The following is an 18,629-nucleotide window of genomic DNA, read 5'->3' on the forward strand; positions in this document are numbered from 1 at the left end:
TAGTTTTATTGCTTTCAACTTGGATACCTTTTATTTTTCTTTCCTAACTGCCTTGACCAGAATCTCCAGTGTAATGTTGAACAGACATCCTACAGGGTCTTCTTCCTGGTTCAAGCATTTTTAAATAGAATAAATATTTCAGATGAAGTGGAAATCGTTTTCAGATTTAAATCCCAAATCCTAATCTCCCTCTCCTCCCCAACCTCAAAACAACAGCTATCATGAATTTGGTGCATTTTCTATCTGTGGATGTCTTGTGTGTGTGTGTGTCCAGGTGGTTCAGTGGTAAAGAATCCACCCGCCAATACAGGAGATGCAGTAATGATCCCTGGGTCAGGAAGATTCCCTGAAGTCAGAAATGGCTGCCCACTTCAGTATTCCTGCTGGAATAATCCCATGGACAAAGGAGATTGTCCATGGACAATCCATGGACTGGCAGGCTACGGTCCATGGGATCACAAAGAGTTGAACGTGGCTGAGCAACTGAGCACACACGCACATGTGTGTGTCTGTTGTGTATCCACATATACAGTATTGTTTCGTGGGCTTGCTATTTTAATTTTGCATAAATGATTTTATACCAAATATACTAATTTTTGTAATTTTTAAATTCAACATTAACAGCTTCAAGATGCATTCATCGATGTACACAGTCTGTCATAAAAATTTTTTTAATGCATTTCTCTATTGAATATTCAGATTACTGTTTTTTATTATAAACAATGCTACATTAAAAATCTTATTTACAAGTGTCTTAGTAATTATATGTGAGAATTTATTTAGTTTAGATATTTTGGTCTTATTTATTAATGATATAGAAACTATACTTTGTAGTTTATTAGGCAATGTCAAGTTGCTTACCTGTGGATTTTCCTAATTAGCACGGTCACTAGCAGAGTAGGAGAGTTTATTTCTCTGTATCCCCAGATATATTTGATATGTCAGATTTTTACTTGTTGGTGATTGGATTGGCAAAGTAACTTATCACCTTTATATTTTTGTTAATATTAGTGTTGTGTGACTCACGCTTTTTCATTGATTTATTGGCTTTTTGTGGGTTTTGACAATTACATTATATCCTTTGGCCATTTTTCAGTGTTTTCCTTTAATGATTTGTAAAAGTTCTTTAAATGTTTTAAATGTTTGAGATACTAATTCTGTGTCTATTGTATGATTTGAAATATCTTATCCTAGGCACCACCTCCATTTCAATCTGTTTATGGTGTATTTTTCAGGTGATTTCAAAATTTAAATGTAGCCTAATTTATTACTATTTTCCATTATGGTTTGTTCCCTTATATCTTGTTAAAGTATTCACTTATTTTGGAGTAACAAAGATTTTATTTTAGTTTCTCTTTTTCATATTTATTTGTTTCAACCATTTAGAACATTTTTGTTGGCGGTAGGGATCTATATTGTCTTCCAAATTGCAGAATATGATTTTTTTGAGTACTATGGAAATTTTGCAAAATTGACTATAAAGCTCTGTCCATAAAACAAGTTTTAACAAATGTCAAAGTAGGCAGAACGTGTCCTCTGACTACAAAACAATAAAGTTAAAAATTAATATTAAAATGATAGCAAAAGCTCTGTATTTTGTAAAATTAAAAATACATTTCTAAATAAAACTTGTAATCATAAAGAAATAAATAAAATTTAAAAATACTTTAAAGTAAATGAAATCCTAAAGAAATGAATATCCTACATTTAAAATCTACAGGGATACTAGTGAACAGTATTAAAAGGAAGATTTATAGGCTTGGTGGCTCAGACGGTAAAGTGTCTGTCTACAATGCGGGAGACCTGGGTTCGATCCCTGGGTTGGAAAGATGCCCTGGAGAAGGAAATGGCAATCCACTCCAGGACTATTGCCTGGAAAATCCCATAGACAGAGGAGCCTGGTAGGCTATACAGTCCATGGGGTCGCAAAGAGTTGGACATGATTGAGCGACTTCATGATTGAGCGACTTCACTATAAGAAAAGAAAAAAGACTGGAAAATTAAATGAACTCAGAATCCACTGCAGAAAGTCAGAAGTATAGCAAAGAAAGTAGAACAAAGGAAATAGTAAAAATAAGACCAGAAATTGATGAAAGAGAAAACCAATATAAAGAAGATGAACAAACCAATGCTAGTTTTTCTGTGAAAAGTCTAATAAAAACAACAAACCCCTGGTGAAAACGGTAAGGACCAGAAACAGAAGGCACAAATAATGAATATTAGGAAAGACAAAGAAGTCATCTCTATAGATGCTGCAGACATAAAAAAGAAAATAAAGACAGTAAAAACAACTTTAAGCCAACATATTTTAAAATTCAGATAAAAAAATTCCTATAAAAATATAAATAGCAAAATTGACACAAAAAGCAACAGAATACTGAGTATATCCATAACCAGCAAGGAAACTGAAGCAGTAATCAAAACTCTTTTCCCAAAGAAAACTCTATACTCTAAATGGCTACACCACCAACTTTTACCAAATATTCAAAGAAGAAGTAATTGTGATCTTAGACAAATTTTCCTGAAGAATAGAAAAAGACTATTTCCCAACAAATCTTATGATACAAACTGTATGTACATGTCTCCAACAAGGACATTATGAGAAAGGAAAATAAAAGGCTAATCTCACTGATGAGCATAGATGCAAAAGTCCTAAATACAAACTGAGTAAACGGATCCCTATAATATATTCATCATGACCAAGGTGGGTTGATTCCAGGAATGCAAGGTTAGTTGATACTTAAATTAATATAATAACACACACTAAGATTAAAAAATAATCTTATTAGGTGCAGAGAAGTATTTGATAAACTCTGCCATTCATTTAGCAAACTATAAATTGTAGGGAAATTTCTAACTGAATAAAGTACATCTACCCCAAACCTTCAGTAAACATCACACTCAGTAATTAAAAGTTCAAAGTTTTCTCTTTCAAAGCAGGAAAAAGACAAGGATGCCTGTGACCACCTCTTTTACTCAGTATGTCCTGGATGTCATATGCGATGTAAGAAAGCAAGGAAAAAAAGGGAAGGGGGGAGGCGGAGAAACAAAGCTGTTGTTATTCCTAGAAATGACTGTGCATGTAAAAAATCCAAAAGATCTATGAATGAACTATCTTAATAAAACAGCTTAGAACAGTCTCTGAATTTAAAACAGCAATAATATAAAAACAATTATCTTTATATATACCAGCAACTAACAATTAGACAACTAAAATTTAAGAAAGATGGTATTTACAATAGCATTAAAAATTAAACAGTATCTAAGGCTAAAGCTAACAAAAATTTGCAAGACTTCTATGAAGATAATATAGATTTACTTAAGGGAACTTAAAGAAGACTTAAATAAATGGAAAAGACATAACCTGATAATAGATTTGAAGACTCAATTTTGTAAACATCAGGTTTTAAACTTATCTACAGATCCAACATTATCCCAATCAAAATCCCAAAAGTATTTTCATAGAATAAGACAACTTAAAGTGCAAAAGGCAGAGAACAGCAAAGCGCTCATAAAAGAAGGACAAGGTGAGAAGACTTGCTTTATCAAATTCTAAGACTCTTCTATTATACCATATACAAAAATGAATTCCTGGTAGAACTGTGAAAGGCCCAAGTATAAAATTTTCAGAAGATAATATCTGGGAATATCAATGTAATCTCAAAGTAGGGAAGAATTTTTTAACAAAGAAATACCATGCACTAAACAAAAAGGAAAAAAAATTAATAAATTGAACTGCCCTGGTATTAATTTTTATATGTTAAAATATACCAAAAAGCCAAATGCAATACACATAAATGTCTATACACATATTGTTTCTGTGTATCAATGTTAATTTGGAGTTAATTTCCTACTGGATTTCTGTGATGCAGTAAGATGCCTATCTTTGTGTCCTTCTTAATGCTTTACTACTTAACAAATGCTTTTGATAATACTGCTACATAAAGCTCCTTGTGAAAAAGAATGAAAAATTTATGTACAACACAAATAAGTGACAGAGAACTGTTGCCCAAAGTATTAAGAACTCACAAAAATCAATAGGAAAAAAACATTTCAACAGACTGAACAGACACCTCAAAAGAAATCCAAATGAACAATAAACATATGAAAGGTAATTAGTACTCAAGGAAATGCAAATTAAGACCCCAGTAAGATATCACTATGCATTCACCAGATGAGCTAAAATTGAAAAGCTGGCCAATATCAAGTGTACAGTATCAAGTGGGATTATGGGACAAGGAGAATTCTTATCTTGATGACGGGATTATATATATATGAAAAGTATACACATACAGCTCTGCACATTTCCAAGAATGTTCAAGGTGGCATTATTTATAATACACTGAAAACATAACCATTAAAATAAGTTATAGGATGCATTTTTATGCAGTGAAATTCTATATATCACAGCTACACATAATAGACATTAAGGAACAAAACACCAAAGAACATATATGATTCATTTACATAAAGTTTAAAAACTGGCAAGATTAAATACTATCATTTAAAGATAATACACAGGCATTTATTGAAATTTATTCAGGGACTTTATACTTAATTAAATTTTGTACATATTCATTGTTTATCAAAAAGAATGTATATTCTTTTTTTTGGTTAAAGGATTTTATATATAAATATATATGCAATATAAAAATACATATGCATATATAAATGCAATAAGCATACATTCTACAGTCTTCTGTGTATCAACGTTAATTTGTTAATATCTTAGATATCTGTGATGCAATATGCTGTCCATGTAAGTGTCCTTCTTAATGCTATACTGAAGAATACTTTTTATAATTAATATTGCTACATAAAGCTCTTTATTATTGTTGCTTAGAATTTGCCTGGCATATCTTTTTCTAGCCTTTATTTTATATATTTTAGTTGTTTGACTGTTTCTTAATGTTTGTTTTTAATTGTTTAATTAATAACAGACTGGCTAGCTAGTGAAGCAGCAAAGTGCTCAGATTAAGTAAGAGGTGATTCAACTATAATATGGTACAGTAATCTAGTCTGGATCATCAGCAAATTTCATCTTGAGGTTACTGCTGGGAAAGCATCTCTCTGGTATCCAAAGCATCTGCATTTAAAAACAGGATTTTGTTGATAGAAAGGAAGCTTATTTTTCTATTCCCTTCACTTTTCAAAACAGGTTAGAGCAATACCTTTTTATAAAATCAGCCATTTTCAGATTATTTATATTACTTTATTTTTTAAATGTGATTTTTAAAATTTTTGATATTATTACATTGATATTTTTATTTTTGAAATGTGATTTCTAACTTGTGACCGCTAGGTTTTTTCCCTTCATTTTCAAGCAAAAGTTTCACTTTGTGGGCTGGTAACTTTGTAAATGAGAGGGTTTACTAGAATTGAGGAAGAGAAGGTAAGTTTGATTGAATTAGATCTGTGATCCAATTAGAGGTGGGCTGATTGAATTAAAATTCTGATAGTACTTATAGAGCCTGTTAATCACTTGATTTTTCATTTAGAGATTCTTTCCTAAAAAGAACATCTTTTTGGGTCTTGGTGTATCTTCACTTTAAACTTGGATTTCAGACTAGCAGAATAAAAATTACTTTTTTCTCCTTTAAAGTATAAGGACATATAAAGATTAATAATTTTTTGCAGCAAAATGTGATTATTTTTTCCTGTTAAAACTTGTTCACTCACTCTCTCCTGCATTCACTCATTCATTCATTTGGAAAATATTTATGTGCACCTATTGGTGCCAGGCACTGTTTTAGGGAAGGCTGCAGGGATCTGGACCCAGAGCACAAGGGAGAGGATTAGGGTTCCCTAACAGTGTGTTCACCTCTTCTAATACATGGAAAGCTCAATGTAAGGACACAGTCAAAAGCAGCTCAGTACATCTGCTGGGGAGAGATGAGGAGTCCTCTGAGAAAAAGAGCTTCTATTTCCTCAGGGAAGTCAGATGATTATCCATTCCTGGGAAACAAAATAAGGGAGAGATGGGTGGAATAGTTGTCGAGTAGATTTGAAGGGCAATGTGGCAAATTATAATATTGTAGAGTGGGAAAATAAGCAAGTAGGAGAATGTAAGAGGATTGCTGGGTAGAATAAAGGACTCACCTAAATTTTTGCGGAAATGGGTTCAAAATGAGGATTCTTGGCTATGTATGCTTTTTGCCAGCTGAATGGGTGAATTAGGTTTTTAAGTTAATCTTACTTTATCTAATATTTTCAAGTCATTTCAATAAAAAAATTTTAGAGTTTTGGCTTTTCACTAATACTTTAAAATTATTTAAGCAAACTTTTTAAGTTTCTTTTCCTTATTAATACTTTCAGACCATTTAAACTAAAGCTTTTAATTTTGTGGGCTAATTATATTGTAAGTTGGTGTTAATGAAACTACAGGGGTGGTTATATAATCATGGTTGGCGACCAAAAGATTATGTGGTTGAATGGGAGACAAATGAATCCAGGTGACTGACTCGGGGCTGATAAGTTGGAATATATTAATAAAAAACCAGGAATGTTTTCTAGATTTGTGTCACCACCTTGCCATTTACGTCATTCCTCCACTTCATAGTGCGTTAATCATTCATTCATTCAACAGATACTTACTCAGCACCTATTATGTGCCAAGCACTGTTCTATATGCAGAGGATACACCAGTGAACAATAGAGACAAGCTTTCTGCTTTCCTGGAACTTATGTTCTAATACAGGAAGATAGACAATAATAATAAAAATGTTAATAATAATAATTAACATTTGTTTAGCAAATATTGTTTGCTGAGAATTTTAAGCACTAGTATTAATTCACTTAATTCTTGTAACATCATGAGGTGGAAACTAGAATTATTCCCATTTAATACATGAGGAAACTGAGGGCACAGAAAGGGTAAATATCTTGCCTGAAGTTACAGTTAGGAAAGGGCAGACCTAGATTTCAGAACCAAAACAGGCTGGCTATAGGTTCCTTTCTCTTAATGACTTTGCTATGCAGCTTCTCAGACAAGAAAAAAGGAAATAATGAAACAATAAATTCGGAAGTGTTTAGTACTATGATAAAATAACATAGGGTGATGCGATGCTATTTGTGTACTAGAGGGATGCGGGTGTAAAAGCAGATGTCAGGGGAAACCTGAGGAGGTCGTCTTTGAGTTGAGACTTGAAGAACGGTAATGCTGACGCACACAGGACAGAGAAACGCTGGTGCAAAGAAATCTAGTTTGTGAAACAGACATGCAGGGTTGCCTGCGGCTAGAGCTTAGTGTGTAGGATGATGATCAGAAGTGAAGCCAGGGAGGTAGGTAGGAACCAAACCCTAAGAACTCAGGTCAGGTCACATTAAGAAATTTGATTTTTATTCTAAGTGCAGTGAATTTTTATTCAGGAGAGTAACACTACTTGGTTCACGATTTTAAAAGATCACTCTCACTTTTACAGGCAAAGTTAACTGTGGGAGAAAAGTGGGAGCAAGAAGATCATTAGGGGACAATTACAATCCAGGTAGAAAATGATGCTGGCTTGGACTAAGGCAGTGGAATGAAATTTGGGGTATATGCTGAAAGTAGAATTGGGAAGACTTGCAAGTAAACTAGATGAGAAAAGTGAAGGGAAAGGGATTTAAGAGGAGCGCTGGGATTCTGGTTTGAGTAACTAGCCTGATGGTAGTAGTGTCCTTTACTGAGATGTGGCAGATTAGGAGAGTAATTAATACCTTTGGTAAGAAAAATCAAGATTAGCAATTTGAATTTTATGAGGGAAGGGACTTTTTCTATGCTTTGTTTCATTTAACGTTCAAGGAGTTCTGGGGGCGTTGGTGGGGAAAGCTTTTTTCTGTTCGATGTTATGAGCTCTTTACATTTGAAACTAAGGTGGGGGGAGTTCAATTTTCATTTGTTTAACAAATATCTACTGAGCATCTACTGTGGCCAAGGATTATGTGATTAGATACCAAGTTGAACTGGAAAGGCAAACAAAATCCATGCTCCCAGAGGGCTTTTGGTGGGGGAAGGAGTTAGGACGATTGGTGATTTTTTAATTTTCCTGTTCGTTACCTTATGAAAACTTTCCCTAACGCATGAGTAGCCATCTTACAATAGTAACTGCATCTAGGGCTCCTGGCAGTTGGGCCACCGTTCTAAACGTTCAATGTCTGTTAGTATATAAATGAATCTCGACAGTGACACCTCCCCTCCCACTAGAACTTAGGCTTTTATAAAAAGTAAATATTTTAACGAACGTTACGAATACAACCTTCGTTGTGAAGACTAATATTTTTGCAGGAATGGTACCTTTATAAAGATCGTGGTTGCCCCCGTACATATTTGTTCTTTCTTCATATCCAATTAAATGCAAATACTACTTTCCGTAGCCCAACTCTCTAGGCTTGTTGGGTCTAGCTCAGGAGTAAGGAAGCAGGAGCCGTTGGATTTAAACAGTTTGGTGTAATCCTTTTCTATGCTCTCTCGCTAGCCGGGGACTTGGTGTCGGCTACTCGGGGCTCTTCGTTTACGCAGTACCGGAATGAAGGAATCTGGGAGGGGGTCGGAAAAGGAAAAGACGGAACACACATTAATTGACTCTCGAAGCTACACAACAACGTTCAGGGTCTACTCTAAAGCACTGATTTCAAATGCCCGCCCCCTGGGCCGTTTAAGCCCCGCCCCGTGCGTCGTCACTTCGACTTCCACCTTGGTCTCCGCTGACTGGTCCTTGCCTCCGCGGGCGCCTGACGAGCTTGGGGTTTGCTTCCGGGTCTTGGGATTTTTTTTTTTTTTTTTTTTGGGCCGCGGGTGCAGAGGTTTCTGGGAGCGGAGAGTCAAGATGGCGTCTGTATGATCTCCGGAGGTAGCGGCGTTGGAGTTCGGCCAAAGTGAGCGGCAAGAGGAAAGCAGACTGTGGGTTGGACCGTAAGGGGCAGTTGGCGGCGGAGGCAGAGAACTCGGTGCGGGCCCTGGAGGCGCCAGACGAGGAAAGCCTAGTGTGGGTGGGGCCGGAAAGGGGTAGTTGGGGGCGGAGGCAGAGAATCCAGTGCTGACTGAGCGGTCCCCACAGGGGCCTGACGGGGAAAGCGGCCTGTGGGCGGGGCCGGAAGGGGCAGCTGGGGGCGGAGTCAGCTAACCGGGTTTAGGCCGCGGAGGCCCAGGAGCTGCAGACCGGAGAGCCATCTGTCGGTGGGGCCGGAAGGGGAAGCTGGGGGCGGAGTCAGAGAGCCCGTAAATGCGGAGGAGGCGGTGGAGCTGCGAACTGGTGGTGGGGCTCCGCGCCTAGCGAGCGTGTCCCTGGTCTCCGATCGGCTCCCGAGAGCGCAGCGCCAAGGCATCTCGGCAGAGGGCCGCCCCTCGCCCCCTGGGATAGGGGTGAAGAGTCAGCGAGTTCCCTGCGACAGCCCGGAGGTGAACTCCCCGCCCCAGGGATGACTGTTTTGGGGGGGAGGCGGCGATGCTCCCCAGAGACCTGAAACCCTGTTTCTGTCTCTCTGGATACATCCCTCTCCCTTTTTTTTTCCCCGGAAAATCTAGAGAAGTATATCATTTCCCCCAGTTTTTCCCTGACACTTGCTTCTCTGACGCTTGAGGATGTTTCAGTAACCACAAACGGGTCCCTAATTTTTGGTTATTACAGTCCTTTGAGGGTGGGCTCTTGTGTTTCCAGCATTTCTTAAATTGTAACTTGGAAAAGATCTAATTTATATTATGTTGGCTGCTACTGGAGGAAATTTGATCAACAAAAGATTGTTGGAGATATTTGCCTATGTAACTGTCATTGAAGCTTAACACACTTTTTTTACTAGAACACTCAGTAACTTTGTCAGTGATTTTTTTTTTAAGATGTCTTTGCTTTTGTAGTTGTTAGCCTGTTCTGCTGTGTGAGGTTTAGATGAAATGGGAGTAAGGAGTCCGGTGGCGTGAGGTTGAGTGGAGATGTTTTAAATTCAGACATGGCTGTACTGTATTTTATAAAGGTTTTGATATGTCACGTCTCCTGATTTAATAACCTTTTGAGGAATATCCCCATTTCACAGATGACAGAAACTTAAACTTGGTGGCTTGCCAGGGGTCACAGATGTTTGAGGGAATGAGCTAGGGAAATTATTTCACAAGGATGGCTATAGATTAATGCTTTTCAAAATGAGAGTTTGTCATATTGAAAATAACTTGACAGTGTTTTTCTTCAAAGCATAAAAGATGACAACAGCAGCTCGGCCAACTTTTGAACCTGCAAGAGGTGGAAGAGGAAAAGGTGAGGGTGATTTGAGCCAACTCTCAAAGCAGTATTCAAGCAGAGACCTACCCTCTCATACAAAGATAAAATATAGGTAATGAAGCCTTTTAGTTTTTGTTTCACAAGCAAGACCAAGTCTGTTAAATGATGTGGTCATGAGGTAGCATGTTGGGGTTACTATCACTCAAGTTATCTGTTTTCATAGGAGTAGAATGTAGTAGTGTTTCAGACACCCAGAATTATGCTCCATGATTTTAAAGTGCTACCAGATATTCCTTAAGCAGAAATTCCAGTTAACCAGGAATTTCTATATGTAGATTGAACAATGACTAATAATACATTCTGTCAGGAGGAGCAAGCACTATCAATACAAATCAGTATGAGATTAAAAGTGTTGCTGTAACAAGCCCTGAGTTAGCATACTAACAAAAAGTATAAGCGTTTTGATCAACCTGCTGCCTTACTATGGGAAAGTATGTTGATTTAGTTTGAGGTTCTTAAAGGTTGTTGATTTAGTTTGAGGTTCTTAAAAGTATGTTGATTTAGTGTGAGGTTTTAGACATCACAGGATGCCTCTTAGTAACTTTTGGATTAGACTGATGATTTTGTTTATCCCCTAGTGGAGTTTTCTGCTTTAGGACTCAGGCTGAAGTTGTGTTTCTTGAATTGTCTTCCATTACTACAGCCGTGTGTTTTTTAGAAGTAACTTTGCCTTGTCTTGTTTCTACTTTAGACAGACCACTCAGGATGCCCCTGAAGAAGTTCGAAACCGTGACTTCAGGAGAGAGTTGGAGGAGAGAGAGAGAGCTGCTGCAAGAGAAAAAAACAGAGATCGGCCAACCCGAGGTACCAATACTACCTTAGACATCTCTCATAACATTATGTTGACAGTAGTTTTTCTTTCATGTGGTAATAGGAATGGATTATTATTTTTGTTTGTTTGCTTTTAAATGTGGGGTGAGAGCTATAGCAGTTTCTTGAAAGATTAGATTGGATTGGATTGATTGGATTAGATTATATTGGATTGGATTAGAGATGATAATGAAGTTGATACCAATTTCATCTTATTATGCCTCTGTTTTAGAAAGAGCTAGGGGATATTTAGCAACTGTTATTTCAATTCAGATTAAGGAGTTTTTGACTATTTACAGCAGCCAGACTTTTTAAGGCCCCATGGTTTCTGTCTATGAAATTCTTCCATTTTTATTTCTAGCATGTGTAAACTGTATCCTAAGTTTCCTGAGGCTACAGTTTCCATAATAAAATCAATACTTTTGTTAACTCATTCGGCAGGTATTTGTCAAGGACTTACTTGCCTGCCACTGTTGTTATAGTCCCTACTGTCATGTTTAAGACCTAAGCTCTTGGTGCCCACAAGTCCCTAAAATGTTACAAGAAATGCAGGATTTGATTCAGTGAGTTAACTATTGTTTGTTTTCTGCCAGAACATACAACCTCCTCTTCAGTGTCAAAGAAGCCTCGGTTGGACCAGATTCCTGCTGCCAACCTTGATGCAGACGATCCACTAACAGATGTATGTTTACTTCTTCCTCTTACCTCCATGTAGTAATTTACTTACCATTTTTCTGAAATACTTTTTTATTCTTTTAGCTTTAAGAAGCAGTTTGTATTTGTATTTACGTACTGTTATTCAGTTACAGCTCTGACTTGAGTGCTAAACTTTATAGTCTATTTTAAAACAAAGAAAGCATTATCTTGTTAATCACATTTCAAGTTTGATCTCTGGAGAGCCAGAAAGGTGTGCTTCCCTAAAAAATAATTCCTGGTATTAAACCATGGAAATTGGATAGCTCTGCCTCTTCAGACTGGGCTCTTCATCGATAGCATCCCCTCCAGTGAACGTAGGGACCTTTCTGTATTCTCAACCAGTGATGCCCCTTCCACATGTTCAGTGGGCATAATTGCTCCCTCTGTGTTTAGAGAGACATGTGATCTAAGTGGAAGGCTTTTAAGGATTGGCACTTTCATTAACATTCAAATTTAGGTCCTACCAGGTTTGCAGTTTTCTATGTACAGGGAAAAGTCTTCAAGGGTAGCGTCTAATTAAGCATATATGTTAGTAATTCTAGAATTGATAGACTAATTTAAAAATTAGCATAGTAATTCATACAAGGAACTCAGTTTTAAGTTACATTTAATGATTATTCATTTGAAATTATTTTACTCTGAGAATTTAACACCCTTTTTTGTACTTTCAATTATCCTTATTTCCTAGTTGTTTTGAGCAATATAAAACTATTTTGACCCTCAAAGAATGTAGTTAGTGTGTATCACTGTAAAATGTTCTTTTTCTAGTTTTACAAATATTTTCATATATAAATTCTTACTTGTTCATGTAAATTTGAAAGATACTATTTGCTGCTATAATGTTTAAAAAACATTTTAAAATACATTTTAGTAAGTAGTCATAAGCTACTTGTGAGGTTTTATTTTACTTTTTGTTTGGTTGCTGATTCTAATTGTATTTAGCTACATCTGTCTTTCCCAGGGAAATTTCCTGCTCCAAAGATTCGATAAGTGCCATTTTTATGGAAAACATACGACTTATGCCTTATGTCTAACCTCACCTTTCTTTTTTAGGAGGAGGATGAAGATGAAGATTTTGAAGAGGAGAGTGATGATGACGATACTGCAGCTCTTCTTGCAGAGCTGGAAAAAATCAAAAAAGAAAGAGCTGAAGAGCAGGCCAGGAAGGTAAAACCAACATATTAAATGTTTTTACGTCTTCTCACATAAACTACAGTAGAAATGTTTTTAAGTAGTAGCACCTTATATGAGGAATCATCCTTGCCAGGTCTAGATACTACAGCACCTGTAGGTCCATAAATCTGGTAAATTCAGTGACAGCCTAAGTCTCCTAGTTACGTTAAAAATTCTTTTGAAATGGTTCAAACATGCTTTAGGCCTAATCATTAAGTTATTCTTCACTCATTTATTTGTTCAACAGACATTTAGTCAATGTCTGTCAAGTGTCAGGAGAATCAAAGATGACTAGATGTAGTCATTACCTAGGAAGAACCCACAGATAGAATGAAGCCATCTTTACCTCTGTCCTTGTCTTCTGCCCCAGCCTTCTTTCCAGGTACTTGCTGAGGCTGTCAGTAAATTTTATGTAACCTAGCTTTTCTGAGTCCCCACAGTCTCTCCATTTGGAAGGAAAGAGTGTCTAACTCAGAGACAGATAAATTAAATAGGATCCATGGTCCTGTGTACCTTTATTACATAATTACCCATAGTAGTAACAATAAGAGAGAAAACTTAGGAAGCAAGAGTGAGTGAGTGCACTGACCATTTCTAGACCAATGCTAAAGGAGTTTGAACTCTGTTCCAAAGGATATGCAGAATTAGTCGATTTCAGCAGGAGATGGTAAGGTTGGGGGTGCATTTTAGAAAGATTACTCTGGCCAAAGTGTGGAGGATGCAAGGAAGAACTGGTTAGAGGGCTGTTTCAATAATCCTCATATCCTGTGACGAGACTCTTGCATGCTAGGAGTTGAATTTGAGAGACGTTAACTATCAGGGAGATAAAATTGACCAAAGAAGAGTGACCGATTAGCTATAACAGTTCCTGGGTCTGTGTGAGTGCCATGCACTAATTCAGGGAACACAGAGGATGGGCATGCTTCAGTGGAGAGAAAAGAAATGATGAGTTATGTTTGGAACATGTTGAATTTGGCACACTGTGGGACCCTCAAGTAGATCTATCTGCCTCCACTTTCAACCAGAATAGAGGAAATTTTTTTTTATTAAGTGGGCTTCTGAGTAAGATTTTATTTGAACCAAGAATTGTTCTGTTTAAAAAAAGGAAAAAGACTGATGTAGGTTAATGCTTGGAACTTAGGGAGGTAGAATTCATGTGGGTCAGAACGGCCAGGGAAGAATTGAGAAAAGAAGTAGAATTGGGGATAGGCTTTGAAGACAGCTAGAATTCAGATTGGAAGAATAAAAACATTAAAGATACAATTCGCGTCAAAATTTGGTAGGGGATAGCAAAACTCCAGTAGAAGTGTCGGACCATTCCTACATCTGCACACCACAAGAGGGCAGTTATTCTATTCCAGATTCTTTTGGCCTTCCTAACAGCTGTGGATACAGAAAGAGACAATTAAATGCATTTGGAGCATAAACATTTCAGACAGAAATTCTTGGCAATTTTGTAACATGCATCTGATTTCTTTGTACAAACGTGTTGGTGTTTTTTGGAGTCACATGACAGTTTTGTACCTATTTCCCTGTCTTGCTTTCTAGTGGCTGACTTTTCCCTGTCTCGCTTTCTAGTGGCACCTCTAGTGGCTGAGGTGTTTCAAAACATTTCAGACCAGTCAGCCTATGTTAGGGGCTGGGAAACTTTCTATAAGGGACTGCTGCTGCTACTGCTAAGGAGCTTCAGTCGTGTCTGATTCTGTGCAACCCCGTAGACGGCAGCCCCCCAGGCTACCCTGTCCCTGGGATTCTCCAGGCAAGAACACTGGAGTGGGTTGCCGTTTCCTTCTCCAGTGCATGAAACTGAAAAGTGAAAGTGAAGTCGCTCAGTCGTGTCCAACTCTTCACGACCCCATGGACGGCAGCCCACCAGGCTCCTCTGTCCATGGGATTTTCCAGGCAAGAGACTAGATAATAACTGTATTAGGCTTGCAGACCACATAGCCTCTGTCGCAACTTTTCAACTCAGCTGATTGTAGGATAAGCAGCCATAGGAAACATAAATAAATGAATGAGACTGTTCCAGTAAAATTTATTTACGAAACAGGATGGTTGGATTTGAGTAAACCACAGGCTGTCCATTCCTATATACCTATGGTCATGAAACAGTGTACCTGGTACTTGAGTATGGAAAGAGTTGGCACCTTTTTTCCCCAGTGCTATGTGTGGCAGTCAACCAGTAACTCTAAAAGAAATAATAGGAAATTGTTCTTGGTTAATAATAACTTGTCACAAGTCCTAGAGATGCTAGTTTACATTGTTACTGAGTCAAAAGATTATTTATAATCTGCTATATTAACCCTTCTTTAGAAATTGAGATAAATTGCTTTGCCTCATGTGTCTTTTTGATGTTTAAACATGTTCTTAAATGATTAGAATGTTTACTGATATACTCTAAGCAGTTATGTAATTTTGTATGTAATTCGAGAAAGAAAATATGTTTAAATAAACATGCAACTCAAGAATTTCAAAGTCAGAAAGAGACTAATGAATAACAAACATGAAATATTTATAATAAAAGTGCCAAATTATTTCAGTAGGACTTTTTTGGTATATTTTTAAAAACAAAAACAATGCTATCTTGATGCTTATCCCATCTCCCTCTAAAAATCCTGACAGTCTTTTAAAATATGAGTTATAATAATAAGATTGACACCAGAGTTAATATAAGTAAATGAATCTTTTACTTATGAATCTTCCATATTGTTGACAGGAACAAGAACAAAAAGCTGAAGAAGAAAGGATTCGTATGGAAAACATTCTGAGTGGAAACCCTCTTCTTAATCTCACTGGCCCATCCCAGCCTCAGGCCAACTTCAAAGTTAAAAGAAGGTATTGTACAGTAAATAAGTTGGAGATTATATATATATGTATACAGTACAGATTATATATAAAATATAAGTTGTATGTGTAGTTTTTTGGTTGTATTAAACTATATGGTGGTTCTTCCTTGTTTGGTACAGACAGAAATGTTTGGAGGTTGAAACATCTCTTAATATGCAGATCACGTTTGACCTAGCTCTGCTCAGCTTTTCACATTTCTCTGCACTGCACCAGTGATGACTTAAAACACTTTTCAAAGATGCCCATGTTCTTTGCTGATTTTCCACATGCAGTTTCCTCTGACATGCATACATCCACACTCACACACATTGTATAGCCTTTCATTTGATATATATTTATGAGAACTCATATATTGCACATATGAGTTTGTGTTGTATATGCTAGATGATATTTTGAAATAGTAGTCTTTATTTTCTCTAAAACATGTATTTAAGCCCATCCTGGGCTGCCTGTTGTTTTTTTTTTTTCTTCTTTAAGTTTATACATTATGAAAGCCAACCAAGAGAATCTTAACTAGAGTTCTGCCCTAAGCTCTTCAGCTGCTCTTGCCTTGTGGTTAATGTAGATGTGGGCCAACATATGAGCCTTAATTATTATACCCTAATAATTCCTTCTTTTGTCCTACCGTGTTAAATGGTTACAGAGTATATATAAAATCCTTAAAACTCATAATCTAATTATAGTGACTTGCCCAGTTATCCTTGAGACCTAATACTAATCAGGGTAGTACCAAGTGCTGCCGCTTTGTTTTAGACCTGAAAACATTGAATATTTATGCAACTTCTGCTTTTTTAACTCAAAGTTTTTTATACTGGAAGAATAACAGGAATGTTGTGTGTATTCTAAAATAGCGATTACTCTTCCTGTTAAAAAAGCAAGCCAACTGCCTCTTAAAAATTACTTGTTCTTTTGGGTATAATCGCAGCATCAAGTGATGTGCATGTTGAGCATGAGGAAGCTTTGTCGTTCACATTGATACAGGTATTGTAAGATTGTTCTATTTTTTTTCTTTCAGGTGGGATGATGACGTTGTCTTCAAGAACTGTGCAAAAGGTGTAGATGATCAGAAGAAAGACAAAAGATTTGTAAATGATACGCTTCGATCTGAATTTCACAAAAAGTTCATGGAGAAATACATTAAATAGTACAGTTTTATGTGCTGAATTGAAGGCTATAAAATGTAAACGATCTGACTTCATTTTGATTTTTCTCTCCCACCCCTATCTAAATTGTGTATAGGCTTCCCTAATTTTTAGTTCCAAAGTATCTTTTCCTTTATTGATTAATTACTTGATAAGGACTTGGGAATTGGTTTAACCCAGTTTCCATCTCAATATTTCCAGTCATGTGTTTTCTCTTAAATATAGGAAAAGAAACCTTGTAATAAATATTTTTAATAAATAGCCAAATCTGTGTCCCCAACTTGTTTGTTGAAATGTATGCAGCTAGTAAAACATTGCATATTTTCTTCTGTGTGTTGGATTTCTTTGTAAACTTTTTCTCCTCATATCTCAAGTCAGTTAATTCATCACATCTCCTCCATCTTTTGAAAAGTGTGATGAAAGATTAAAGGGATTCCATTTTGGACCACTGTTGGTACAGAGGAGTGTTGTCAAGCAGAAAGCACCCTGAGTGCGTGTGTGAGGGAGCGTGGGGTACCTCTCACTTTGGCATTGCCCCTTTCTTTTCTCTCAGCCCAGACAATAAAGAGGTTCTTAAGTGTGCCCAGGAAGCGTGTGGCATTCACCTGTGTCCTGGATACTCAGCTGCCATGTTTCGCTTGAGTGAGAGAGAGTGCTCACTGACACTCACTAGATGCAAAGCCTGGGGGAGTTTAACATCAAACAATATATGAAATAAAACCTTTGGAAATATGAGGATATGGATACAGGAAGTGGAAGTGTTTACACAACTGGGAAATGAAGTTTCCCTAAACCTTGGCTAGGATTTTTAAGGTTATCATTTTGATAGAAAATGTAAGACTGGGAATTGAATCTTTTACAGATAGAGACCCATTCATAGGATTCCTCCATTGTAAATGATGTTGAGCTTGGTAGGGTTAAAGGTAAAACCTTTAAAGCAAAAATAACTTGTTCTTTATCACTGGCATTTATTTAAACTCCCTTCTCTAGGATCCTCAGCAGGAGCTTGGACACAGGTTAACCTGAGTCCACAAAGTGAAAGTGAAGTCGCTCAGTTGTGTCCAACTCTGTGACCCCATGGACTGTAGCCTATCAGACTCCTCTGTCCATGGGATTTTTCAGGCAAGACTGCTGGAGTGGATTGCCATTTCCTTCTCCGGGGGATTTTCCCGACCCAGGAATTGAACCTGGGTCTCCCAAATTGCAGGCAGACGCTTTACTGACTGAGCCACCAGGGCAGAAGCTTGGACACAGGTTAACCTGAGTCCAGAGGAGAACTGGAATTACAGCCCAGGTCTTGATCAAGTTTATGCCCTGTGTTTTTGGTTTTTTCCCAACTGAGCAATTTACATTGATGTTTGAATACTTTGACAAGTGTTTTTGTTTGTTTTTTAATTTGGCTGTGCTGGGTCCTAGTTGTGGGATCTAGTTCCCTGACCGGGGATCAACCTGGGCCCCTTGCATTGGGAACACGGAGTCTTAACCACTGAACCACCAGGGAAGTCCCTTGACTAGTTTTTTAAAAGCCTTTCATAATACTGAAATGTTTTTATCTCCAACATTCAATTTCTAAAGTGCCTTCACATTCATTTTCAATTTTCTTCATAGCAATATTTACATAGAAAATACTGGGTTATTCAAAGCTAAGGAAATTCAGGCTGAGTGATTGGATCAGTATTAATACATGGTGGGACACATTTGAGTGCCTAAAACT

At 37.1% G+C, this 18,629-nt stretch overlaps 1 protein-coding gene and 1 long non-coding RNA gene across 7 annotated transcripts; one reads left to right on the plus strand and one right to left on the minus strand.

Moving 5' to 3' along the window:
- Window positions 1-1,338: 1,338 nt before the first annotated feature.
- LOC132657808 (uncharacterized) lies at window positions 1,339-9,041 on the minus strand. Its single transcript, XR_009596489.1, has 2 exons — window positions 8,672-9,041; window positions 1,339-8,514 (listed from the first exon to the last, which is right to left on the minus strand). It is a non-coding gene; the product is annotated as an uncharacterized LOC132657808 (long non-coding RNA).
- CWC15 (CWC15 spliceosome associated protein homolog) lies at window positions 8,776-17,241 on the plus strand. 6 transcript variants are annotated; one of them, XM_012095364.5, is made up of 7 exons: window positions 8,776-9,376; window positions 10,146-10,299; window positions 10,939-11,051; window positions 11,651-11,739; window positions 12,807-12,920; window positions 15,643-15,761; window positions 16,789-17,241. In XM_012095364.5, the coding sequence occupies exons 2-7, from the start codon at window positions 10,169-10,171 to the stop codon at window positions 16,916-16,918; spliced, it is 696 nt and encodes a 231-aa protein (XP_011950754.1). In that variant the 5' UTR covers window positions 8,776-9,376; window positions 10,146-10,168; the 3' UTR covers window positions 16,919-17,241. The 6 variants fall into 6 exon arrangements, with proteins under 6 accessions (XP_011950754.1, XP_014956372.1, XP_042088807.1 ...); XM_015100886.3 differs by having other exon boundaries at window positions 10,161-10,299; XM_042232873.1 differs by having other exon boundaries at window positions 8,776-8,925.
- Window positions 17,242-18,629: the final 1,388 nt, after the last annotated feature.

Source organism: Ovis aries, chromosome 15 (genome assembly GCF_016772045.2).
Source record: "Ovis aries strain OAR_USU_Benz2616 breed Rambouillet chromosome 15, ARS-UI_Ramb_v3.0, whole genome shotgun sequence".
Taxonomy (NCBI): domain Eukaryota; kingdom Metazoa; phylum Chordata; class Mammalia; order Artiodactyla; family Bovidae; genus Ovis; species Ovis aries.